The sequence below is a fragment of the Otolemur garnettii genome, unplaced genomic scaffold (genome assembly GCF_000181295.1).
Source record: "Otolemur garnettii isolate 467f Iridium unplaced genomic scaffold, OtoGar3 scaffold00283, whole genome shotgun sequence".
NCBI classification, from domain to species: domain Eukaryota; kingdom Metazoa; phylum Chordata; class Mammalia; order Primates; family Galagidae; genus Otolemur; species Otolemur garnettii.
This window is the reverse complement of record NW_003852678.1, coordinates 527355-552975: the sequence shown is the minus strand read 5'-3', so window position 1 is coordinate 552975 and position 25621 is coordinate 527355. Positions and strand designations below refer to the sequence as shown.

Genomic DNA, 25621 nt, shown 5'->3' with positions numbered 1-25621 from the left:
TCCTTTTCAGGCCAAACCAATGTACTCCTTCCATGAGTTTTTTTGGAAACAGTATTTATGATTTTACAAATAATTCCTGTCTCTGTAAATGTGTTAAACCAAACTGTGACCTAACCATGGTGAGGCCACTTGCTCAAGGCTTCTCAGGCTTGATTTTTCAAGCCACGATCACACGTCGGGCTCAGAATAAACATCTTTAAATTATTTTACCAAGTCTGGCTTCTTTTCCATTGACAGAGGGAAGACAATTCCAGGCCAAGGGATGGCTGAGATAAAGGCCGTGAGGTAAGAGCTTGCTAGTGCGGGGAGAAACAACCTGTAGTCTTGTGGGAAAGTTTAGGTGTGAGGGGAGTGGGTGGAGAAATTTGAGGTCCAAAGAGGGATTTGGGTGGGATGGTGTTAACAAAAAAAAAAAAATTAACAAGGTTTATACTTTGGAGAAAGAAAAGTCTTATTTCTCATAAAGGGTGGCCATTTCAACAGGCTGGAAAGCAGAGCCCCAAACAGAAGCAGGGGTAGGGGGGTCGGTGGGTGCTCCTGAGAAGAGACCAGGAAACGGATTTTATACTGAGTAGGATAGTCAAATATACATATTCAACAAGCTATAGGAGGAGTCATGAAATTTATGAAGGGAAACCATATGTATGTAATTGTGCTTTTCCTCTTCCATCCCCTCATGGCTGGGAGTTCCATTTTAAGATGGTTCTGGGAACCCCTGGGCTCAGAGTGGTCCATTCAGTTAGTAGAGGGCTTAGGAGCTTACTTTTTGGTCATCACAATAGAGACCGTGGAGTGTTGCACAGAGAAGGGATGGAATCTGAATTGTGTTCAAAATAAGTCACTGTTGAGTATAAATTAAAATCCTAAGCCTCCTGCCAACTGAATGGACCCCTCCTTGGACGAGGGGATCCCAGAAAAAAACTTGAAACTGAGTTCCCAGCTCTGATGAACAGGGATGTCACACAGGGAGTTTAGACACTAAAACTGATGAGCATTAATATTTTTTTCTTTTATTTTTTGTAGAAACAAGGGACAGGGTTTCACTCAACTTCTGGGCTGGAATGCAATGGTGTCATCATGGCTCACTATAACCTTGAACTTGTAAAAGAGCTCAAACAATCTTCTTGCCTCAGCCTTCCAACTGGGATTGGCTGGGTACAAGTGGCTTATGTCTGAAATGCCAGCATTTTGGGAGGCTGAGACAGGAGGATCACTTGAGTTCAGGAGTTGGAGGCCAGCCTGGGCAAAATAGCAAGATCTCATTTCTACAAATGTTTTTGTTTGTTTTTTGAGACAGAGCCTCAATCTGTTGCCTCTGGTGGAGTGTAGTGGCATTAGCCTGAGCAAGAACAAGGCCCCATCTTTACTATAAATAGAAAAATTAGCCAGGTGTGGTGGTCGGTGCCTACAGTTCCAGCTACTCCAGAGGCTGAGGCAAGAAGACCTCTTTTCAAAAAAAAAAAAGGGGGGGAATCAGAGATCTCCAGATTTATCTTCAGATCCAAATCAGAATCCTGAATTGTTTATAGGAATAATAAGCTGATTTTAAAATTTATGGGTAAATACAAAGGGCCCAGGAGGAGCCAGGAGACCCCTGAAGAATAAGCAGATTGTAAGCCAGACTGTCGCTTCAGAGCTGCGTGGCACAATCCACCAGCTCTGAGCACGAATAGCCAGTGACTCAGCGTTGTGTGAAAGCTGTCACACTGGCAAATGGGGGTAGAGGGAGCTCACACGAGATTTGCCTGATAACAGAACTGCAGGGAAAGGTTTCAAGCTGCAGCTTGCTTCAGGGGCCACCCGAGGACAGCAGGCTGATAGTAGGGAGCACGTGTCTGACACCTCCTGGCACAAACCCCAACCAAAACTGCAAGGGCCTGACTATAACTCCCTAGACTGCAGGTCCCACCCAGCCACCAGGACATCTGCCAGTCAGAACTCAGCCACCCTGGAAGGCGGGGCCCCAGCATCACTTCCTTCCATAACAGCACTTGCAACTCTGTCCCCAAACCCCAACTTCCCCTTTCCTCTCTGGATGTACCAGTGGCCACTGCAGTCGGTGTATTGCCCTGGATACTATTCCCAAATAAAACCTTTTTTTTAACTTAGAGATTTGTCTTTCTATTTTTTTTTTATCGCCCACAGTAGAGTGCTCTAGCGTCATAGCTCACAGCAACCTCCAGCTCTTGGGCTTAAGCGATTCTCTTGCCTCAGCCTCCTGAGTAGCTGGGTCTACAGGCGCCTGCCACAATGCTGGGCTATTTTTGGTTGAAGTTTGGCTGGGACCGGGTTTGAACCCACCACCCTTGGTATATGGGGCTGGTGCCCTACTCACTGAGGCCCAGGCGCCACCCTGTTTTTCTTTCTTTCTTTTTTTATGTTGACAGCTTCAAAGTAGAAAGCATCTGAATGCCTGTCAGAGGAGGATGGGCACACACATGGGATGTTGGTAGCATACTCTGGGCCACGCATAAAGCCAGCCACCGCCGGAAACACCAGATAGGTGTTCAGGGAGAGAAGCCCAATGCAGAGTAACAACTGGTTACAAAGACATGTTGCCCAGATAGGGTAGAGGAACACTGGACACAGGCAGGCAGGTGGGAAGCAGTGGCAGGGCCTCTCAAGTGCTGCCCCCTGGTGGCTGCAGGCAGCTGACTCATGTGAAAGGTAAACTCAGAGGGTCTGTTTAAGACCAGCACCTGGGGAAAAATAGACCTTTTCATAAATGAACTTCCTATCCCCTGGGGTCCTTCACCAGGGGAACCAACGAGGAAGCACCTACCCTGTGGTGGGCCAGTGCCTACATTAGCCCACCTTTCCCAAATTATGGAGGACGAGCCTGGGGGGCAGAGGATGATGCCTACCCAAAGTGAGCCGTCCTTTGGGAATCTGGGGGGGATTTCTACATGGTCTGCCCTGGGCCAGGTGCTCCATGTGGCTCCCAGCCCCAAGCTGGACTGTCCCCACCCTCGAGTCCAGAGTGCAGCCACCTGGGCAGCATATGGCAGAACCCAGCTCTGGAAGGAAAAGGCTGTGTAGTTGTTGTTTTATGGCAGCAAAAGCTAAAAAAGTGGAGTTTTGGTTTCCAGAACCACAGAGATCAGTTTTGTTGTGGTAAGCAGCCAAGTTTGAGGCAACTGCAGCAGCCCTGGGGATCAATACCCTCTGAACATGGTGTACTCCTTCTTGCCCAAGCGCTGAGTTCTCTGGACTGCTCCAGGACCTCAGCCCACACTCACCAAGCCCCTCCATGGCTGTCCCTGTGAGAGCCCCCAAGAGAGCCCTGGAGGAAAGAGTTTAACCAGTCAGCCCACAAGGTAAAGCTGCATTGTTTCCTTTAAAGAGGAAGTTGGGCTAACATGCATTTATGTGCTTTTATTTCTAAGTGCATTTTCTCAATGCCTTTCACAGTGAAGAATGGCAGCTGCCACACAGAAAGGGGCTATGACATCCCAGGGCCCTACACCACAGAGTGGGCCCTGCTTGTGCTCCATGTGTGAAGGGCAGAGCAGAGGGATACAGAGGGGAGGACAGTCAGCCCTGGCAGTGACTCAGTGAGGTAGGTGTCATTGGCCCTGTTTTACAAATGGAGAAACCAAGGCAGAGACATGACCTGCCTCAGGCAAGGCTGGTCAGGTGTAAAGCCGGGGTCTGCCTCTGGGCCTTGGGCTTCCCAGATGATGACTTTCCACAAAACACAAACCAGCTCCTGTGCTCCAGCCTTATGAAGGGGTTGGGGGCCAGGGTCCATGTCACACACTTGCTGCTGACAGGGTCTGTGGACCTCTCAGCCACTTCTCCCTGACAATGGAGCCAGGAATTCCAAGTGTCCCTTGCCTCTGTGGCATCTGTGCCACACCCCACCCGGGGTGTCCACCAGCATTTCCTGCCAATGGGTGCTCCCAGCATGAACATGTGGGGCTCCTCAGGGGGCCCGTGGGTGGCCATTCAGGAGCCAGAGCAGCTAATTGCCTGACCCAAGGCTCCCTGAAGGGCCCAGGCAGCACACGTGCACTCAGCACTGAGCCAACCCCAGACGAGGACTCTCAGGGCCAGCTCCCGTATCCCACAGCACTAGGTGACCCGTGGCCTGACTCATATCCACATTCTGTGGCAGAAACATGGAAAGCCCATGGTGTAGCATCCTATCCAGGCAACATTTGTGGAAAGTCACACAAATGAAGGCACCAGCATGGGTGCTAACTGGGCAGCTGCCTGGGGCCTCTGCTGTTTGCTGACAGCTGAGGGAGCTGGCCAGACAGGCTGCCAGCAGGACGTCCTCCTGCCTGTAGCTCTCAGTCCAGGCCACCTTGGACATGCAACTGCCTATGTGGGAAATCCTGGGGCTATGACACCCAAGGGCAGAGGCTCTTGGAAGGAGCAAGAGACCTGTACTGTGTCTTCAGAGGCCTCTACGGGGATCTGGATGGACTGGCTGGTGGCTCAGCAGATGGCACTGGCCACTTGGTGCCCCCTCTCACCCCTGCTGTCCTCCCCTGCAGTACATGAGCTCAGCAGGACTCCTCGCCCAGCCTGCTAAGGGAACACCCTGAGCCCCACGTGTCCTGCTGTGAGTCCTGAGGGTGGACAGGCTGCAGGAATGTGAAGTGGTCTGTGAGTGCCGTGGGTGATCCTGTCTCCCCTGAGTCCTTGGAACATGTGAGCTTGGTGATGTCCGTCTTTGCAGACTTTTTCCACCCCTTGTGGATTCTGGATACTTCCTGCCGAGAGTGGTCTGTGGCCAGCACATAGATGATGGGGTCTGCCACGCTGTTCACTGTGGACAGGCACAGAAACACCGTGGAGGCCGTGTAGAGCCTGGCTTCAAAGGCACACACATCATGGTGGTCCCCTCTATAGTAGGAAAAGGCAGCAGCTTTGAGGAGGAGTACCAGGTGGTAGGGTGCAAAGCATAGCAGGAAGATGAGCACGACCGCCACTGCGGAGCGTCGCACCTGGGCCTTCTGGACAGCGTCCAGGCCCACACTGCGCCGGATGCTCAGGAAGATGCGCTGGTTGGTGAAGGAGATGAGAAGGAGGGGCAGGGCGAAGCCGGCGGCAAAGCGTGCGTAGTAGTATCCAGCAATCCTGGCGTCCATCTGCAGTGTCTCAAAGCAGGTGTTCTTGTCCTCCATCTCAAACACCGGGTAGTGAACCAGCCCGACCAGGAGAAAGATGGACACAGATATGACCACAGCGGTCTTCTGGCGGCGGTGCCCCCGGCTCTCCAGAGCATACACCACCGCCACAAAGCGGTCACAGGAGACACAGCAGAGGAAGAGGATGCTGACATAGATGTTGCAGAAGAAGATGTAGGCGGTCACCTTGCAGGCCCACGGGCCCAGAGTCCAGCAGTGCTGGTTCTGGACGTACATGATCCAGAGCGGCAGGGTGCCCACGTACAGCAGCTCGCACAGCGCCAGGCAGAATAGGTAGACCGCCAGCACGTTGCCCTGTAGCACCTGCAGCAGCGTCAGCCATGCGGTCAGGCAGTTGGCTGGAAGGCCCAGTGTGCACACTGCGCTATACACCACCACCAGGAACACTCTGCTCTCCTCGAAGGACACGTTGCAGTTCTCAGAAGCCCGTGCGGCATAGTTGGTCACTTGGGAAGCGTTTCCTATGGGACAGAAACAAGAGTGAGGATGGGAGCACCTGGCGGCCACCTGAGAAAGGCTTTACAGCCCAAGAAAGAACAAGAAGCTTCATGGTAACTCCAGACAAGATACAAGTGCTTAAAAACTTTCCAGCAGGATTTCTTTTTTTTTTCTTTTTTCTTTTTTTATTGAGACAGAGTATCACCTTGTCACCCTTGGTAGAGTGCTGTGGCATCACAGCTCCCAGCAACCTCTCTTGGGCTCAAGAGATTCTCCTGCCTCAGCCTGCCAAGTAGCTGGGATACTATAGGTGCCCACCACAACGCCTGGCTACTTTTTTAAAATTTTTAGTAGAGGAGGAGTCTCACTCTTGCTCAGGCTGGTCTCCAGCTCCTGAGCTCAGGGGATCTATCCTCCTCAGCCTCCCAAAGTGCTGGGATTACAGGTGTGAGTCCCTGCATCTGGCCTTTCCACAACCATTTAGTTCCTTCCTGGATGTCTGAGCCTGCCCAGAGTTCCCTCACAAGCCCTGCAGACTGGGCTACCCACAGGCATGCAACTGCCTATGTCTCACATCTATTTCTCACAGCCTGGAGGTGGAAGTTACAGACCCAGGTGAGAATACTCAGTGTTCCATGAGGGCTTCCTGGTCCATAGATGGCACCTTGTCCTGTGTCCCCAATGGTGAGAAGGACAGGGGTTCCCTCAGGGCCTCTTTTTCAGAGCATCATCGCACCTTCCCAATGGCCCCAACTGCTAACACATCCCCTTGAGATTAAAGATTCAAACATAAGAATTCAAGGTGGGGGGCACACAAACATTCAGCCCACCACAGTTTCTGACATCCTTTGGAAATTCTGCTATGAAGGGCTTGTTGGGGGCTGAGCAAGGTGCTCATACCTGTAATCCCGGCACTCTGGGAAGTCAAAGTGGGAGGATTCCCACAACTCAGGAGTTGGAGACCAGCCTGAGCAAGAGTGAGACACCCCCCCCCACACTAATAAGAAACTAGCCGGGCATGGTGGCAGGTGCCTGAAGTCCCAGCTAGTTAGGAGGCTGAGGCAGGAGGACCTCTTGAGCCCAGGAGTTTGAGGCTGCTGTGAGCTATGATGCCACAGCACTCTACCCAGGCCAACAGAGACTCTGTCTCAAAAAAAAAAAAAATAGAGCTTGTTGGGGCAAACTCTCCCAGCTGTTGTTTATATGAAGTGCCTTTATTTTACCCCAGTTTTAGAGATAATTTCCCCAGGGTGCACTTTGGCCTCAGTGTGTTGAAGGCCTCAGCCCCGTCTCAGCTTCTGCAGCTGCAGGTAGTGGCCACCTGTGAGTCCCTCTGCCATGCCCTTGACCTTCTGAATGAGAGGACTTAGGTATTCCATCCACTCTGGACAGCCACACCTGTGCCCCTCGGGGAACTCTGGGCCTGAGTGAGACTCGCTGACCCTCCTGTCCCACTCCTAGTGTCCCAGCTTCCTCTCCCACCTCCACCTTTTTGTCCTTCAGGGCCCTCTGGATAATATCTTCATATGTAACTTCAATTCATTAACTCTCATTTTAACTTTGTGTAATCTGCATTTTTAAAAGCTTATTTGATGAGTTTTTATCCTCATGTAATATCTTTAATTTCTAGAAATTCTGCTTCACACCTGGACTGACTGGGTTCTCTGTGAGTTTTTAGTCCTCCCTGAGTCCTCAGCTGGACCTGACACACTCCTCTTCACACCGAGTGTGATCCCGTGCTGGAGTCTTGGGGGAGGACTCCACCCCATGGAGCTGGTTCCCTGGTGGCAGTGGCTGCCTCACACAATCATCCCCTCCATCCATCTGCAAACCTTTCTCATCTCTCCAGGCTGAAACTCTGTCCCCACTAAACCTAACTCCCACCCCAGGTTGGCACCTGCCATCCCACCTCTGTCTGTGTAGGTTCCAACACTCTCAGGGTCACACAGCATTTGTCCTTTTGTGTCTGGCTTATCTCGCTCCCCAAAGTGGCATCGAGGCCCATCCCTGTTGGAGCAGGTGTCAGGATTCCCTTCTTCTTCTTTTTTTTTTTGTTTATTATTATTATTGTTATTATTTTTTTGGCTGGGGCTGGGTTTGAACCCACCACCTCCAGTATATGGGACTGGTGCCCTACTCCTTTAAGTCCCAGGCGCCTCCCAGGATTCCCTTCTCTTAAGGCTGAGTGACTCCCTTGCAAAGTAACACTCCAAGATGTGACCTTGAGCACATTCTGCTTATCCATGTGTCTGTATCTCAGTGGACACTCAGCTGCCTCCAGGGCTCAGCTGCTGTGGATAATGGCACTGTGGACGCAGCATGCACGTGTCTGTTCACTTGCCTGCCTTCAGTTCTCTTGGGCCCATAAGTGGGATGACTGGATTGCATGGTAATTCTGTTTTCAACTTTTTGAGGAACATCCAGGCTGTTTCCCATAGCAATTACACCACTATATGTGCCCACCAGCAGCCCACGAGGGTTCCAGTCTCTCCACATCCTGACCAGCGCTTGTTGTTTCTAGTCCGTATGTACATCCATCTGTCCTTCCTTCCTTCCTTCCTTCCTTCCTTTCTTTTCCTTTCCTTTCCTTTCTCCTCCTCCTCCCCTCTCCTTCTTCTCGCCTCCCCTCTTCTCCTCATCCTCTCCTCTCTGTCCTCTCCCTCCTCTCCCTCCTTCCCCTCTTTCTCTCCCTCTTTTTTCCTTTAATCTCACTGTGTTATCCGGGCTAGAGTGCTGTAGCATCAGCCTAGCTCACTGTAACCTTGAACTCCTGAGCTCAAGCCATTTTCTTGTCTGGGTCTCTCAGAATGCTGAGATTACAGGCACGAGTTACCATGCACAACCTGTTTCTGGTTTTCTGACCATGGCCATCCCAGTGTTGTGAGTGACCATGCCATGAACTGTTCTTTTTTTTTTTTGAGACAGAGTCTCACTATGTCACCCTTGGTGACTGCTGTGGCATCACAGCTCACAGCAACCTCAAACTCTTGGGCTTAAGCGATTCTCTTATCTCAGCCTCCCAAGTAGCTGAGACTACAGGCACTGGCCACAACACCCAGCTATTTTTTTTTTTTTTTTGGTTGTAGTTGTCGTTGTTGTTTGGCAGGCCCAGGCTGGGTTCAACAACCCCACCCCCACCCCCGCCCAGGTCCAGTGTATGTGGCTGGCGCCCAAGCCGCTGAGCTACAGGTGCTGAGCCAACCATGAACTTTTCTGGGTCTCCTCATTCACCTTCCTCCCCACTCTGGCCCCACATGGGCCTGACACATGTGGCTCAGGTTGTGAGCAAACTGCCCACCACCAGTCAGATCCAGCTGTCAGCTCATTGGCCAAGAGACTAGGCTGTGGCTGTCGGGTGGGGGCAGTGGGACAATTCTTGGGAGGGGGACCTGACACCGCTGTTCCCTCCTGGGCAGCTCTGCTCCCCATCACAGGACTACCCAGCCCTCACTGGAGAAGCCTGGGTGGCCTGTCTCCACTCTAGGGCTCAGATGTGTTTCTGGCACTGACTGTACCGTCTCAGTGATGGTTCCATTCTCTGGGGACAAAGCACGTAAAATCCAAAACCCAGGTGCAGATGCAAGTGAGACCCAGCAGGGATCTGGGGTCCCCCAGCCTTCACCTGGCAGAGGTGCTGGTCCCTTCCCTCAGGTGGCCTCTCCAGGCCGTCACCTCTGTGCCAGGCTGGTAGTGAGGCTGCCCCCATGTAGGTGACCTCCTGGAAAAGAGTCTTCTAGGTGAGGGCAGGAGAGGTGCTTACACAGGCCACTGCTGACCCTCGGGGAGCTGAGTGGGCCTGGGGCCCTGGGGATAACTCCCTGCTCAGCAGCAGTCACTTTCCAGGAAGTGGACAGCTGAGGGACACTGATGTCCCTCACCCGGTTCCTGGCTTTCCCAGAACTTATCAGGAACTGTGAGCACCCCAGCTTCTCAGGAGAGTGCCTCAGGCGTGTTGTCTTAGAGTGAGTTCTATTACGATCATCTATTTTTTGTATGTTAAATTTTGAATTATGAGGCAAAATTCTTATGGGCTTTCCCTTCCATGGGCAGAGCCCAGGTGGCCCTCTCACCTGGCATGTCGTGGGCTCCAGCCTCTGTGGTTCTGAACATGTGGCACATGCCTTGGTCCTTTCTGTGGTTTACACTGAGGATTTAAAATGACCTGGAAAAAGCAGGTTGAAATTGCTTTAGGGAAACCAGATTAAACCAAAGATTAATTCATCTGACAAAATGGTTAGTGAGCATGGTTAGTGAGCACGGTTACCCCATGGCAACCCACAGGGTAAGCACAAGACTCAAAGCCCAAGAGCAGGAAACCACCATGCTGTGCACCATCACTGCAGGTGGCTTTCAGCGTCATTCCAGTCACTGATGCTGGGGTGAGGAGACAGCCCACGTGCTACACTGAAGAAATAAAACCAGCTCACAAAATCTGAACAATGCCCCAGTCCACTTACAATCAAGAAATGCAAATGGACACATCTGAAAGATAGTCCCTCTTCCCTGACCTATCAGGCTGGACAGGTAAAGACTTAGGAGGTTTATGTCATCACACATGTGAACACGTGGTCCTTCATGCTGAGCTGATGGAAGAATAAACTGGCACAGATTTCCTAGAGCACGATTTTGTAGTATGTTTCAAAAAATCTAAACGTACGTAAAACCCTCTGCCGGTCACTTTCCTGGTGAAGTAAGTACCCCAGGTATGAAGAACATGTGGGCCTGACACTGAATCCTGGCATGAGAGGGATGCAAGCCCTGCTGGTGGGTGGGGTGGGCCTCTAGAGCTATCTGTCTGCTTCCTTCCCCCACCAGGACCCCCAAAACAGGTTCCACCCTAACCAGCCACAGGTAGGGGAGTGACCATTCTAAGGCTGTCCTCTGATGCTTGGACGCTGCTCTCTGAGGCTTGCCCTCCAGGGGCAGGTGGACCCCAGCCCTCACCATGGGCTGCCCTCTGTTGGCCAGAGACACTCAAGGGAAGCCAACAGGTGCTGGGACTCTCCCGAAGATGCTCCCAAGGAAGGCAGAACTGTGGACACCACAGGCTCCAGCCCCAGTTCTGCTGGCTGATGGGTTCCCCAGCACTCATTTGTCAAGTAGCAGGAAGGCAAGATGTTGACCTGAAGTTACAGGAAGTTCAATGACTCATGAAGAATTTCAAAGCAATACCTCGAAAACACATTAAAAAGAAAGATGTTGGTGGGACGGAGTGGCTTGTCCCTGCAATCCTAGCATTCTGGGAGGCTGAGGTGGGAGGATTGTGTGACCCCTGAAGTTAGAGGCTGCAATGAGCCATGATGATGCCACTGGTCTCCAGCCCCAGAGATAGAGCAAGACTCTATCACAAAAAAATAATAAATATAAGTGAGACATTGAGGCAAGCAAAAATGAAGAAAAGCTACCTCCAAGGTAATATCCTCTTGACAGGGGCGGTGGGCGTCTGAGGGTTCCCTCAGCTCCCACCTGCCCCTCCCTGGGTCTCAGGGCAGCCCCTGTGAATCAAGATGGTGAGACACAGTGAGGGGCCTTTCACACATCTATGGGCACCTGTGCGTGGATTCTGCCCCTACCCGGCCTCTGCTCAGCTGGGACACGCTGGCCCTGTCACCCGGGCTGCTGTGCCCCTGGGCTGCTATGCCCTAGGTCCAAGGCCCGACAAGAGGGGCAAGGCTCTATGGCCATAACTGAAATAAAAGGAAGAGGCGTGGGGGCGGGGGGAGCATAGCTACAGAGGGCCAAGGCAGGTAGCAGAGTGGGCTGGGGTCCCCAAGGGAGGGTCTGAGGGGTTCCCTGTGTCTGCACCGAGGGCCCAGCATTAAGCAGGAAAGTCACCTTGCAGAGAAGCATGAGGGAGGGACACATGAACAAACCACCAGAGGCCATTATGTTAGACCCCAGATCAGAAGGACTGCCAGAGGCCACTAGGTCAGACTACAGATCAGAAGGCCCTGGGTCCACACCAGCCCCCCTGAGATGCCTGGGAAAGGGCTCCTGGGAGCCTGTCCACCATCACTGACTGGATGGACGCTTCTGGAGGGCATTAGAGCCAAACCTGGGAGTACAAGCCCTTGCCCTGCGGGCTTCTGCCTTTCCTGATGGTCTAGCAAGCCCAGGAGCAGAGAAAAGGTGCTGATCTTTAAGCCACTTCTGCAAAACCAGAGGAAGTGGCAGCTTGACGGAAAATGCAGGCCCCTCCCAGACCGCCAAGGCCCCTGGGCCCTAAGCTGGTAGGTACACTGAATGTCACCACACAGCGCTAGCTGCTGACGTTGAGCTCTGGGCCACGTCACTGTCCTTTGGGCACCAGCAGCCCAGCGGGACACGTGGAAAGGACCAGTGAGCCCAGCAGGAGGCCAGATGGGAGCCGCCAACACAGGAAAGCCACAGAACAGGCCAGGCCATCAAAGAGTCCCAACGCTCACCGCCGAGGTCGAGCTTCTGCCACACCAAACAACCTGGGGCACCCATGCAGGGACCTGGACACTGCTCCTTTGTCGGTGCCTACCCTTTAGGGCCTTTCTGAACCGGGCTGTTATTCCCCTCTGCTCACTGCCTTTCCCACTGCCAGCCCTCCAGACTGGAGTAAGAACAGCCACAGTACTCACAGCACCAACCTGGGCCCAGAGGACACTGGGTCCCCTTCCTTCCACCACAGGCTAAGGCCTCCATCACCACCGAAGCAGACACAGGGCAGCCTGTCACCCCCGTTCACTGGGCCTAGCACCTCTACCCCCTGCTGTGCCTCCACTCCACCGGGTCACATCAAGCCCCTCACCCCCAGCCCCAGCTGAGCACTCAGCTCCTGTATCTCTGCCCAGCTCAGCTATCAGTAGCACCCTCTGCCCAGCCTAGACCCTCCCTCAGCCTTGGGTCTTCTCCCTTGGTACAACCTTGCTCTGCCACTTCTTTCCCATACGAGCCCATTTCCTGGAGGAGCCCCACTGTCCAGATGGATACTCGGACCGCAGGACACAGGTGATCTTGCCTCAGTCCCCAGAGCTACGTGCTTTCAGTCTGTTGAGGAGAATTTTTTAAGTATTTACTGGGGACTTTTCAGACAGACACAAGGGCAGAGAATGAGCCCCACCCAGCCCGCCACACACACCCTCGACAGCGACAGGTTGCGGTTCCCCATCCTGCCCCCGCCGTCTGGCAGACTCACTGTAATTTCTCTAGCTGTGTCACCATCTCTGGGAACGTCCCAGCCTTCTCCACTTACCTCCTTCTACACAAGTCTTTGACCTCATTTCTGTCCTCCCATGGGGGACAATTTTGGGGAGGAAACTTATGAGTTACCAGCTCCAGTGGGAACAAGGACACTTCCAACACCAGGGGACCAACTTCTCTGTTTGTCCCAATTTGATGGATTAAAGACTGGTTTAAAAACACATTTGTGGGCAGCACCTGTGGCTCAAGGAGTAGGGTGCCGGCCCCATATACCGGAGGTGGTGGGTTCAAACCCAGCCCCAGCCAAAAACTGCAAAAAAAAAAAAAAATTTTGCATTTCTTTGACTGCTGGTGAGGCTAACCACACCCCGGCCTACTGGCTTAGTCCCTACTCTCTTTCCTTCTCTTCTGTCACCTGGCCCATCTCCCTCCCACCAGCCCTGGTCACCTAAGACAGGATTTTGTGCTCAGTCCTGCTCTCTGTCCTCCGCAGTCAGGTCCAAGCCTGTGTCATGCACATGACAGAAAGGACCGAGTGCCCAGCACTGCCAGCCCTTGCTAACCTGCTTCTCCCTTCCCGGGACCGCACCTGCCTCCCAGGCCAGAGGGACATAGCCAGGCCCCTGGTTATGTCCCACCCCCAGCCCACCCAGTAGAAGGCCCAGGATAGAGCTGCCTGGTCCAGCAGCCAGGGGAGGGTATTTTCCAGAAGAGTGTCCTAGGGTGGGCAGTGTGCTAAAAGCACACTGTGGCAGACCTCATCCCCCTCAATCCTCCTGCGCCTGGAAACCCTCAACAAAGTTCCACAGTCAGGCCAGTAACTCACCTTTGCTTTCAGAACCCTCTTCCCAGCCCCCAGGCTCACCCCCAACACACAGAGCCCTGACTTACCAGGGCTTATCTGGCAGCAGGCCCGGCGCCCCTCTCTGCTTGGCACCCTTCTCCACTGCCCTCTGAGGTTCCAGGAAGTAACTGGGGTCCAAGTACTTTCTCTCTGAAACTCCCCTAACCACAAAGCTAAGCTGAGCAGGGGATAGCCAGCCCAGCTGTGCTGTCTCACTGGGGATGATGAAGTGGCCTCATCACCCTCCTAGGGGCAGGAGAGGGAGGAAAGGGCCCCAGACCCTTGCTCCTCTGAAGAGCCCAGAACCAGGCCTCACCCTCACCTAGGAGCTTCCCAACCCCATGTCCCAGGCGGGCCCCTTGCAGCTCCAGGCAAGCATAGAGTAGGCCCAACTGCCCCTCAGATGGCTGGCAGGGGTGCTAGGTGGGGGGCTGCAGCCCACAGGGACCCGGGACAGTGCTGGCTTCCACCTTACCCACCACACGTCCCTTCCTACTTCCCCTCCTGGGACAGGGCCCTGAGGGAAGGAGGCCATATAGTCCCTCCTCACCTGTAGCTCCAGTTCTCCCTCCTTCCAGCACCAAGCCCAACCCAGTCCGTCGCTTCTGTGAGCAGCCACATGAGGACTGAAAGGTGCTGGGTGGGGGGACATCTTCCTCCGCTGCCTGGTCCTGGTGGGCAGAGCTGCTTCCTGTGGCCTTCAGAGCCCTGGCTCAAGCATCTTGCATCAAGACACAGGGCCCAGTTTCCTTGGCAAAGACCATGTCTGCCCAGCAGGCTGGTACTGGGTTTCAGGTGTGGCCCTCCCTTCATCCACCCAGTTTAAGGACACTGTAGCTGAGATGGTAAATGGAAGAGCCCCGGGGGAGGCTGAGCCACCAGTTGGCACTTATCCCATGACGAATAGGTCACAGCTGCCTGGCCCACAAGGCCACAGGGCCAGAGGCCACAGGTCCCACTCGTCCTGCCCCGAGCAGTGATCCCAGAGGGTTTGCTGTGGGTACAGGGGAACCTGGGAGGCTGGCTCTTGGGTGCCCACGTGGATGTTCTGTGGGTACAGGGGAACCTGGGAGGCTGGCTCTTGGGTGCCCACACGGGTGTGCTGTGGGTACAGGGGAACCTGGGAGACTGGCTCTTGGGTGTCCACGCGGGTGTGCAGCCTGTGCAGGTCTCAGGGCAGGTCTTGCATTAGACTTCTGGAAACGCCTGCCCAAGGGCTGTGACCCTCCACGCATGTCACACACTGCCCACTGGGTCATTGACTCCTCAGGGGCTTCAGGTCAGAACAGCCCCTCCCACAGGGCAACAGGCAACAGCCCAGGCTCTGCTGGGGCCAGGCCATGTCCCTCAGCAGCAGCCTCCAGGAAGCCCAGGCATGGACGGAGAGCTGGGGTCTCCAGCAGAACCACTTCAGCCTGGGTACCCCAAGGGATGGCCCAGGCCTGCCCCTGGGAATGCTTCTTTCTGCACCCCTACTGGGTAGTCAGCCACATCCTCCAAGGCGCCTGCACCCCCAGCCCAGGGGACCAGGAACAAAGCACAAACCCAGCTCAGGCTTCATTATCCTCCACACTGGTCAGTCCAAGGAGGGTCTGCTGAATCCTCCTCTTGGGCTCCTCACTAGGGCTCAGGACAGGATGGTTGGGTCTGATTTCTGGGGACTGTGGGTACAAGCCGTGGGGATAGTTGGCACCACATCCTCCTCCCCTGCCCCTGCCAGGTGGAGAAGCCAGGCTGGGGGTGTGGATGTGGGAGGCTACACCTCTGTGGGCGTTGGGATACGGGCCCCATTGCCTACTCCTGTCTCCATCTCCTGGACGCCCACAGGGGAGAGGCCGAGCAGGGAGGCAATTCTGCTGTCCTCCTAGCTAGCCTCAGCCCAGCTCTCTCTGCTGCCCAGGCCCTGGCCAAGACTCCAAAGTCCTCAGGTCCCAGCTGAATGCCCCTGGGCTGAGGGAACCTGGTGGTCTGCCTCTGAACCATGAGCCTTGGTCTCCCTGCTCTAACCCCTGGCCATTCAGACACAGGACATGCTGCTGGCCCTGGAGTACTACAGGTGGTCCCTGCTGCAGACAGGCCTGTGGGTGTCCCCTGAGCACACCATGATCACACTGGCCTGTTTCAACGTTCCCCTACAGAAGCTGGAAGTGGGGCTGGCTTGCTAGAGCGTGTCCAGTCAGTCTGGGAGGGCCCTAAGCCCTGGGACATGAGGCCTGGACAGGACGGCAGGAGCAGTGACTCAGGAAGCTCTCAGGCTGGAGCCAGGTCCAGGGAAGCCTGTGCTGCCTTCCCTGCCAACACACATTTGGGGAGCTGCTGCCTCCTGAGCCAAGCATGGCTGAGTTGTGTTGGCCTGAATGGCAGCTTCCTGGGTAACTGGTCTTGGTCCCTGTCAAGAGACCAGCTCCAGGGAGGGCAGGTCCTGTGGGCAGGTGCCTAGACCCTGGAAGAAGCTCAGGCCCTGGGAGTGGATGCTGGCTCCTCCTTGGGGCTGTGTGGGTGGCCTTGGGGGGTGGAAGACGGCCCATGTGGTGCCCCTGTGACCCTGCCTGGGGACGGGCACAATTGTCCAGCACAGATGGAGCCTTCCCAGTTCAACTGCCCTGGTGGTTCCCTGGGTGACGTTTATCAAGCTTTTTCGTGGGCTGCACCCAGCACTGGGCATTGGGGATCCCACTAGTTCCCCAACTACAAGTCATTCCTGTCTAGGGCACATTAGAACATCAACCAAAGAATAAAATGCAATGTGAGAGGCAAAGGGATTCGCCAGCATACTACACGAGCCCTGAGCTCCTCACAGATGAGGAGGAGAAGGGGGTCCAGAGGGGCCCAGAGGGGCCCAGAATCAGTCTTTCTGGAAGCCTTTGGGATCTGGGCCAGGCTGAGGAGGGGCAGGATTGTGTGGAGGGAAGACAGCAGGGAAGGGGAGGAAAGCCCCCATCTGTTTCAGGCAGCAGGCAGGTGGCAGGGAGCATGATTGGATGTGGGGGTCTCAGGTTATCTTCCAGGCAAGGGTGAGCAGGATCCCATAGCCCCTTTTGACAAGGCCCCCAGGTAACCTCCTCAAGCAGGGGGCCACTTGCTTGCATCTCCCAACTTAGGAGGGTTTTGTTACCTAGCCCATCTGCCATATCATTCTCATCACCTTACGACAGGGGAAATATTCACCATTTGAGAGAGTCTCACTCTGTCACCCCAGGTAGAGTGCTGTGGCATCAGAGCTCACAGCAACCTCAAACTCCTGGGCCAAGTGATCCTCTCGCCTCAGCCTCCTAAATAGCTGGGAGTACAGGTGCCTGCCACAATGCCCAACTAGTTTTTCTATTTTTTGTAGAGATAGGGTCTTACTCTAGCTCAGGCTGGTCTTGAACTCCTGAACTCAAACAATCTGCCCACCTCAGCCTCCCAGAGTGTTGGGATTATAGGTATGAGCCACTGCACTCAGCCTGCCATTTATATTTTTTACTTGTTTTATAATAGGTCATATATTCTTAGATTTAAAATTCAGAGGATGTTGAGGGGTAGACAGAGACCACTCTCTCACTCCTGAGTGACCAAGGGGGAGCTCTCTGGGAACCTGCACAGCCGAGCACATGTGTTCACACTCCTGCCTGTTTCTAAAGGTTTTATACCTAAGAGGTAATGAGCCACCACCAAGGAGCCCATGGGTGCAAAACTTTCCTCTGAACAGCCAGATTACAGAGTGCAGACCTGCCTCCACAACCACATGCTTCTACCTCCACCTCCAAAGCCGAGGAGCCCCCTCTGCCCATCCCAGAGCTGTCCCCACAGCCCACCAAAGCCTTGGTGGGCCTTAGTTGCCTTGGTGGTCTGGAGTCCCCAGTCTCCTCAAGCACAGGGTCCAGCAAAGTAGAGTGCTGAAGTTGGTTGTACTGTCCTCTAAGTCTCTTCTCGCCTTTTTAAACTCACAACATTGACTTTCTGAACTGACCTTGCCACACATCCTGGATTTGCTTGATGGGGGCTTCCTGGAGCTGCTCACCTTCTAGAGCCTGAACTCCCTGTGCCCAGAGATGTGGTTTGACTCTGGCCCCAGAAGTTCACGGTTGGAAATGTGACCCTAATAAGGGTGTCTCGGCACAGACTCTTAGCAGGCAACTGAGGCTAAGCCAGGTTGTAAGGGTGGAGCCCCGTCCGATAGGACCATGGCCTTACAAGAAGAGAAGAAAGGGCTGGGTATGGTGGCTCACTCCTGTAATCCCAGCACTCCGGGAGGCCGAGGCAGGTGTATTACCTGAGCTCACAGGTTTGAGACCAGCCTGAGCCAGAGTGAGACTCTGTCTCTAAAAATAGCTGGGTGTTGTAGCAGCGAGCACCTATAGTCCCAGCTATTCAGGAGGCTGAGACAAGAGAATTGCTTGAGCCCAGGAGTTTGAGGTTGCTGTGACCTATGACCAGGGCACTCTACTGAGAGTCAAAATAAATAAAAAAAATTACCCAGTGTGTATTTTTTTTTCTTTTTGAGACAAAGTCTCTCTGTTATTCTGGGAACAGTGCCATGGCATCATAGCTCACAGCAATCTCAAACTCTTGGGCTAGAGCAATGCTCTTGCCTCAGCCTCCTTAGTAGCCGGGATTACAGGTGTACACTACCATGCCTGGGTAGTTTTTCTGTTTTTAATAGAGATGGGGGTCTCACTCTTACTCAGGCTGGTCTCAAACTCCTGAAGTCAAGCAATCTGCCCTCCTCGGCCTCCCAGAGTGCTGGGATTACAGGCATGAGCCCCGTGCCTGGCCCAATCTGTGGTATTGTTACAACTGAAAATGGACTATGAACTCCAGGAAGTTGGTGGAATCTCTGATGAGGTTCACCTTAGCATTTTGGGCCAGGGTCCCTCCATGGGTCATGTCACAACACCCCAGGAGGGCCATGGTGATGTCAACTCGGCTTCTTCTTGGAGAGTATAAATGTTCAGTCACAGAGGCACGAATGGGCATTGCTCCTGTGGCTGGGTGGACCTGCCCCAGGAGCCTGACTGTCCACTCACCATCCTGCCAAGTCAGCTGTGCAGCCTCCCAATTATCAGCCTTCTCCCTGGAGTACCAGCAGCATGTCTCGTGAGGAAGGGCCTCCTGCCCTTCCTCCAGATTCTCTACCACCAAGGCTAAAGATTTGGGTCTATTTCTTTTCTCTGTATGTATCATAAGGGACACTTGGATTTTTATTTCACTGTGGTAAAACATGCACAGCGTGAAAGTTACCATCTTCGCCATGGCCCAGTCTGGGCTATTGTGCACAGCTCAGGGGCATTAAGCACAATCACATTGTGCAATGGTCACCACCATCAGCCCACAGGACTTTTTCATCTTGTAACACTGAAACTCTGTCCCCAGGAGTCAATAACGTCCCAGCCCCTCCCCCAGCCCCCGGCTCCACACTCTCCCTTATGCCTCAACTGCTCAGGGCCCTCACCAGCAGGATCGCACAGCCTTTCTGTGTCTGGCCCAGTGTCTTCCTGGTCGCTTGCACGGCAGCTGTGTCAGAACTTCCTCCTTTTGTAGCGTGTGTATACAGAGAGTGCCCGAAGAGTGGACACACATTCTGAGAAAGGAAAAACAATTAAGACTGCACACTGAAGTCACGTTTGACTTCTGCAGTTACAAGAGGTGCTCAACACGACTTATACTTGTCTTTTATTATTGGTGGATGCCGATGTTACAATTTTAATACAGTTTTTTCCTTTCTTAAAATGTGCACGTTTCTCGGCACCCTCTGTATAAAGCACCATGCTCTGTTCATCCATTTTGTTCAGAGGGACACCTGGGCTGCTCCCACCCGGTGGACACTGCTGCTATGGGTGTGTGGGCTGCGCTCCTGGACTTTTACATCTTGAATGTGTTTCGTCAGTCACTATTCTCCATGACACTCAAACGTTCCTGAATTTGACAAGTCATCTACTCTGCCACGGTGCGGTCGATTACACGAGGTGTCTCCTTCCATTTGTCCACTGATTTCTCAACTAGAGACACACCTCGTCAGGTGTGTCTATCTGTTGATGGGACCCTGATCCCATTTGCTGAGATGGTCATCTCCCCTCAAAACAAATCCTCCCTGCTCTGTCCCTTGACTTCCCCCTGCTCCCTTGCAGAGGGCTTTCCTGCCCCTGGGCTCTAGTGATGCTGTGTCTGGGTGGGGAGAGGGAAAGCACAGGGTGCCCTGGGGTTCCCGTTGGGGGTTAGGTACTCCTGTAAAAGGGCACAAGGTCCCTAGTTCCAGTCAGGGAAGGAGTTTTCGGGGATGTTTTGAAGAGAGCCACCCTGAGGGAAGAGGAAGAAGAAGGGGGATTTGAGAAGGGTCAACTCAGGGACTTGATAATTCTGAAACTCCTTGCTGCCGGCTCACTTTGACTGGGGCTTACCCTGACTGTGAGTCATGAGTCATGAATCATGGTTTCAGCAAAGTTATCGTGTGACCTAGTGAGGCCCAGGAGAGGCTGCCTGAGGCCCTAGAAACCCTAGGTAACTGTGCCTGACCCAGAGGGCTGACAAGGCAGTGTCCATGGCCAGGGAATCTATCACCCTCTCATACATCAAAGAGGGCTGCTTGCGCTTTGGCCTTTGCATCCGTGTTCCAGGTATGAAGAAGGAGCAAACGAGAGGATAGCACAGCCCCTCCCTTGGGGGGACTCCCAGAACTTCTTTCTGTCCCCACTGCACAACTGTGGCCCTATGACCCGCCTGGCAGGAAGTGGGGCTGGGAAGTACAGGCATCAGTGCAGGCCACCGGCACTGGCCGCTCCTAACCAGGAAGGGGCATGCGGGTGTCAGAGTCATGTGCTGCTCTGGCACAACTGCTACCAGCTTCCCTTCAACCCAGCAAGGGCAGGTCCTAGACCTGGGAGAGAGGACGAACTCCACCAACTCAGGGACTGAGCTGCCCGGGAGGGGAGGGTCAGGGAAGAAAGAGGCAGGTGGAGGAGGATGGGGACCCGGTGCACAGGGAACACTCGCGTGGCTGTCCCCACACTTACACTCACTCTGAGCCTTCGCTTGAGAGCTCAGCATAGGCCCCAGAGGGTAAAGTCCCACAGGATCCCAACATCAGTCACAGGGCTGGGCCCCGGTTGCCCACAACTCCTAGCCGACTCTTAGCTTCTATAATTTGCTGAATTTCTCCCAGAACTCAGGAAAGCTGTCCTCACATGTTTATCACATAAAACACGACTCAGGAAGGAAAAGTGCATAGGGCTGGGCAGGGACATTCATGCAGGCAGGGTCTCCAGCATCCTCGCAGCCCGAGAGTGGGGTACAGTCCCAGCTCTGGTCAACTCTAGGTCTTGCTAGGAACCAGAGCCCCAGAACCCACCAAATACTGCCCCATTGGAAGGAAAGGGGCTCCTGTCACAGGAGACCCTGAGCCAGGGGGATAGCATCAGGGACCAGCCCTCATCCCCATCCATCCCATCTGTCTGTCCTGTTTGGTGAGAGAGCCAAGTGTAGGAGGATGAGGATGGGGGTGGGGGACATGGGGCACCGAGCGAGGCCAGGTCCATGCTGTGGGCAGCTTTGTCCCAGGAGCCCCAGGAGCACAGCTGCCATCGGCCTCAGGGTGTCAGCTGGTGTGGCACAGACTCAGGAGGCTCACCAGATGCCAGCATCCTAGGACCCACCCTTATCTGCCAGCACCTCCTGCCTCCGGAGGGACAAATAACATTTTGTCCACTTCAGGAACTTCAAAAATGCTCCTGGATCTTCAGCAGAAATCTCAGAGCAGTGCCTAGCTCACTCGGCTGTGACCCACCCCTCAAACCCCCCTAAACTGCCTCACCAGCTCCCAGTCCACCCTATTGCAGGGAGGCTCCTCCCTCTGCCACCAGGCCTTGTCAGCAGCTTGCCAGGGTGGTATTGGGGGACTTATGTTGACCAATGTCTTTTGGAGGCAGAATTGACCTTCATGGCCAGGGGTGAGAGCTGAGGCAGTGGAAGGTTCTAGAAATCTGTGGCTGCTGCTTGTGAGCAGTCCCTGGCCTCTGTCTGCTGTCTTTGAGCTCTGGGGTCAATGGTTCCCACCTTAGGGCTTGTCCTGTGGCTGCTGGGACAAAGGACCACAGGCCAGGTGTCTCCACGCAACAGAACTCTGCAGGTCAACAGGGCTGTGCCCCTCTGAAGGCCCTGGATCTGTCCCTGCCCTCCCAGCTGCTGATGGGGGCCATCATCCTTGGTGCTCCTGGGCTTGTCCACTACTCTTGGGCTTCTGTCCCTGTCCTCACGCAGCTTCCTCCCACATGTCTCTTCCCTCTTCTGAGGACCCAGCCACATGGAGCACGGCCCTCTCCAGCAGCATGACCTCCCCTCCTTACCCAGTTCATCGGCAATGATCTAGTTATGAATTCAGATCACAAGAGGTTAGGACGTCCACATGCCAGCCTGTGACAGAGGCCCCCCTACAAAGCAGCTTACCCACCTCAGCCATCCAGTAAAGTGTGGATACAAACCACAGCAGGATGCCCGAGTCAGCCACCTGGGGTACTCCCAGGGAGAGGCAGGAATTCCAGCTGCCATTGAGGACCATGGCCTCTGATGAGGGTCACACTGCCTGCTGTGCATGTGTGAGCATGCCCGTGTGTGTGCAGTCAGTCACGGCCACTTTGGAAAACTGTTTGGCAGGCTCTAGGGGCTGGACACACCTGGCCCCGGCAACTCCTCTCTTGGGCAGTGAAAACAGCCCATGTGCCCCTGGCAGGAGAATAAGCACCTGTGATAAAGTGCAATGTGGTCACACACCGCATGGCCTACAACCACATCCAGAGCGGGGAGGCTCCAGACCTGGCTGAGGGACACAGCTAGCACTTGTCACCAAGGTGGACATAGTAGGCCAGGGCTGGTGCAGAGGGACCTTGGGGACCTGGCACTGCCTGTGTCTTCATCACATGCTGGATCAAGCTGGAACAACCTCTCAGCTGCATGCTGACCATTGGTGGACATTTCTGCGTTTGTTGCACGTAGTAAAGTCTGACAGGAGAAAGAGGGCTGACAGCAGGTATGAAGAGCATGTTTCTGGGTCCTGCCAACACAGCACCACAGCTGGGATGCTGGCCCCCTCCCAGTCACTTCTGGGCTGCTGTGCCAGAGCTGACCTCAGGACACATCCCCAGGTTTTGAAGACCCCTGAGGTGTGTAGAGCCCTGTTGAGTGGCTGCTACTGGGCAGGCAGGGGGCTGGGGAGGGGCAGAGGCCCTCTGAGGCCGGTGGGCACTGCACAGAGGAGGGCTAGATGTGCAGGTGGGTATGGCATTGGGGGGCAGACTTTCCAAAAGGAAAGATGTGAAACAGCACAAAGATGCATGTGGCAGAGTCCAGGTGATGGGGCAGGACGGGCAGCCCAGCTCTGACACCTGCACCGCACCCTTCTTCCTGTGGTCAGGGCTTAGCCCTGTACCCCCATGGCCATCCCTTCCAACCCTGGCTCTGTTTGGGTGTCTTGTTAATCCTGGAGTTTCAGGGCAGTGTGGCCTGCATCTTGCTGGAGGCTCTCTGCCTGTGTGTGGGCACCTCCCACTCCACCCCAGCAGACCAATAGCTGCCCATAGGAGCATGCTAGCTTCCCGGCTATGGGACCTGGGCAGGGCGCCAGGTACTGTTGGCCTTAATTTCCCCTTTACAGTGCCTCCTCCTCCCACCTGCCTCTGGTTTTCACCCACCACTGGGGCCCTCTCACCTGGCCATGTTCTGGAAGGGCCAGTTGTCAGCACGTCCCCCAGCCCCACCACTCTGCCTGGGTCAGGTGCTATCTGGGCAGCTTTGGTGCCCCAAGAGCTGCCGGGACAGGAGCTTAGGCCCCAAGGCCTAGGGCTCAGGGCCAGTGGGGTCAGCTGGATTATCTGTTAACTGAGGGGTCCTAGGGAGGACTGGAGGCTTGGGAAGGGTCCAGCAAGCCTCAGTCTCCAGGTGGCCCCAGTAGGGTTCCTGCCCAAGCCACCCTGCCTGGGGTCCAGGCATGTTCTGGGGGTCTTGCTCCTCATCCACATACCACCCACATCCAGGGGCTCAGGGGCAGCCTGCCTGGTTCCCAGGGCCTTCCCCATGCTATGCTTCCGGCCGCTGCTACTCTGAGGATTGTTACTCCCACTTCTCCTTTCTAGGAATCAGGAGGCAGGAGGCCCTGAAAGCTGTGGGAGGCCGAGGTGGGGTGTGTGCCTAAAGCTCTGGTGTGGGTAGTTGTCTGGGGTGAGGCCTGAGGCTCATGCAGCCCTGTGAGCCCAAGCTGACCAGGCTCCTGAAAATTGCAGGGTGGGGGGGGCAGCAAGACTGGGTGCATCCCTAGCCCTGCAGCTCAGGGCCTCAGCCCTTGGCAGCCCACACTCCTCAGAGGACAGGGTTAGAAGGAGAGGCTGGGCTGCTGGGGACTGTGTCCTCCTCATGTCTTCACAGGGTGGGGGGCTGGTCCTCTTCAGAATGGACTTCCCTGGGCGGTCCAAGCCCTGCTGAGCTGGAGGCCTGGCCAGGCCCTCTACCCGGGGAACACATGCTGGCCCCTGCATCTATCCGCAGCCTCCTCTGGCCGTCCTTCCTACACCTGGAGCAGGCAGCCACAGCGGGTAGATCCCTGCCACACAGCCCCTGTGGCAGTTGGCACACAGACCTAGAACCCAGAGCTGGAAGGGGCCAACCAGGTGCCATTTCCAGGGCCAGCACCCACGAGTTAGGAAGGACCTGGCCTTCATAACAGCAGGGGCCATTTGCTCAGCACCAGCTATTGAAAAGAGCATCTGCAGGGTGCCAGGCCCAAGCAGCGCTCCATAGTGTCCCTCCAACCCCAGGTAGGGACCCTGCCTACTCCCTGCTATGGTCCTACAGACCACCTCCTCTACCTCCCTGTTATGGTCCTACAGACCTCAGCTCCTCCTGAGGTGGCCAATGGCCCTAGTGGTCCCCTCTCAGTTGTGCTTAGGAACAGTTTTTGCCTTAGTGGTCCCTTGAGACACGGACAAAGGCCACCCCAAGACCTCAGGGTGCAGGGTGGGCACAGGGCCTGGGACAGCACAGCAGTCTGCCCCAGCACTTGGTGAGCACTGGAGCATTCCCCTGCTGCTGGGGAATTTAGACATGAGCCTGTGTCCCCTAGCCTCCTCTGTCCGTGTCCACGCCAGCACAGGCAGGTTCCCCTCTACCCCCACAAAGGGGCCATCAAGAATCTGGAGACATGGCTGGGCTCGGTGACTCACTCCTGTGATCCCAGCACTTGGGAGGCCAAGGCAGGTGCACTGCCTGAGCTCACAGGTTTGAGATGAGTGTGAGCAAGAGCAAGACCCTGTCTCCAAAAATAGCTGGGCGCTGTGATGGGTGCCTGTCGTCCCAGCTACTCCAGATGCTGAGGTCAGAGAATCACTTGAGCCCAAGAGTTTGAGGTTGCTGTGAGCTGTGACATCACAGCACCCCACCCAGGGTGACATAGTGAGACTCTGTCTCAAAAAAAAAGAGAGAATCTGGAGACATGGTTGGGTTTCTTACAGCAGGTGGGTGGGGGTGGGGCGGCATCTAGTGGGCAGAGGCCAGAGATGTTCTCTGGGACACACCATGTGGGACGCTTCCTCACACCACACAAAAGTGGGCAGCGCTGGGTAAGAAGCCCTGCTGGCTGTAGGCAGCCAATGGAGGGTGGGAAAAGACCAACATGGTGCCCCCAAGAGGGCAGCTCCGAGAGGGGCTGGTGCTGGGGGGCACAGTGGAAGGGCATGACCAGCTGAGACAGTCCATAGAGGTCCCTACACACCATCCCCCAGTGCTGGAGAAGCCCCAAAGGTGCAGACTGAAAGCTGGCAGCTAAGGCGAGACAGTTGCTGCCCACAGGGCCCAGGACAGCACAGCACATGCAGGGTGTGCAGGACTCAAGCCACAGTGTCTGGCATGGGCCTAGGACCATGTGCCCTCCCCCACCTGTTAGCCTTTGCCACTGCATACAAAAGCACCAGTAACCTGGTGGGGGACCACAAGGGGAGGGGCGGAGCTGCATGGGTGCTGTGGCTACTCCCTCTCCCACCACCGCCCC

At 54.9% G+C, this 25621-nt stretch overlaps 1 protein-coding gene across 1 annotated transcript; it reads right to left on the bottom strand.

Annotated features, from left to right (window-relative positions):
* Positions 1 to 4511: 4511 nt before the first annotated feature.
* GPR132 (G protein-coupled receptor 132) lies at positions 4512 to 22144 on the bottom strand. The gene is made up of 2 exons (XM_012813597.1): positions 22033 to 22144; positions 4512 to 5620 (listed from the first exon to the last, which is right to left on the bottom strand). The coding sequence occupies exons 1-2, from the start codon at positions 22142 to 22144 to the stop codon at positions 4512 to 4514; spliced, it is 1221 nt and encodes a 406-aa protein (XP_012669051.1).
* Between the last annotated feature and the right edge of the window lie 3477 nt (positions 22145 to 25621).

What these genes read in the sequence shown, in the direction of transcription:
- GPR132 (XM_012813597.1), bottom strand. Translation starts at nt 22,144, where the DNA reads ATGGTCCTCAATGGCAGCTGGAATTCCTGCCTCTCCCTGGGAGTACCC. An exon ending in TTACTGGATGGCTGAGGTGG is followed by an intron (nt 5,621 to 22,032) that starts GTAAGCTGCTTT and finishes TCTGTCCCATAG; the next exon opens with GAAACGCTTCCCAAGTGACC.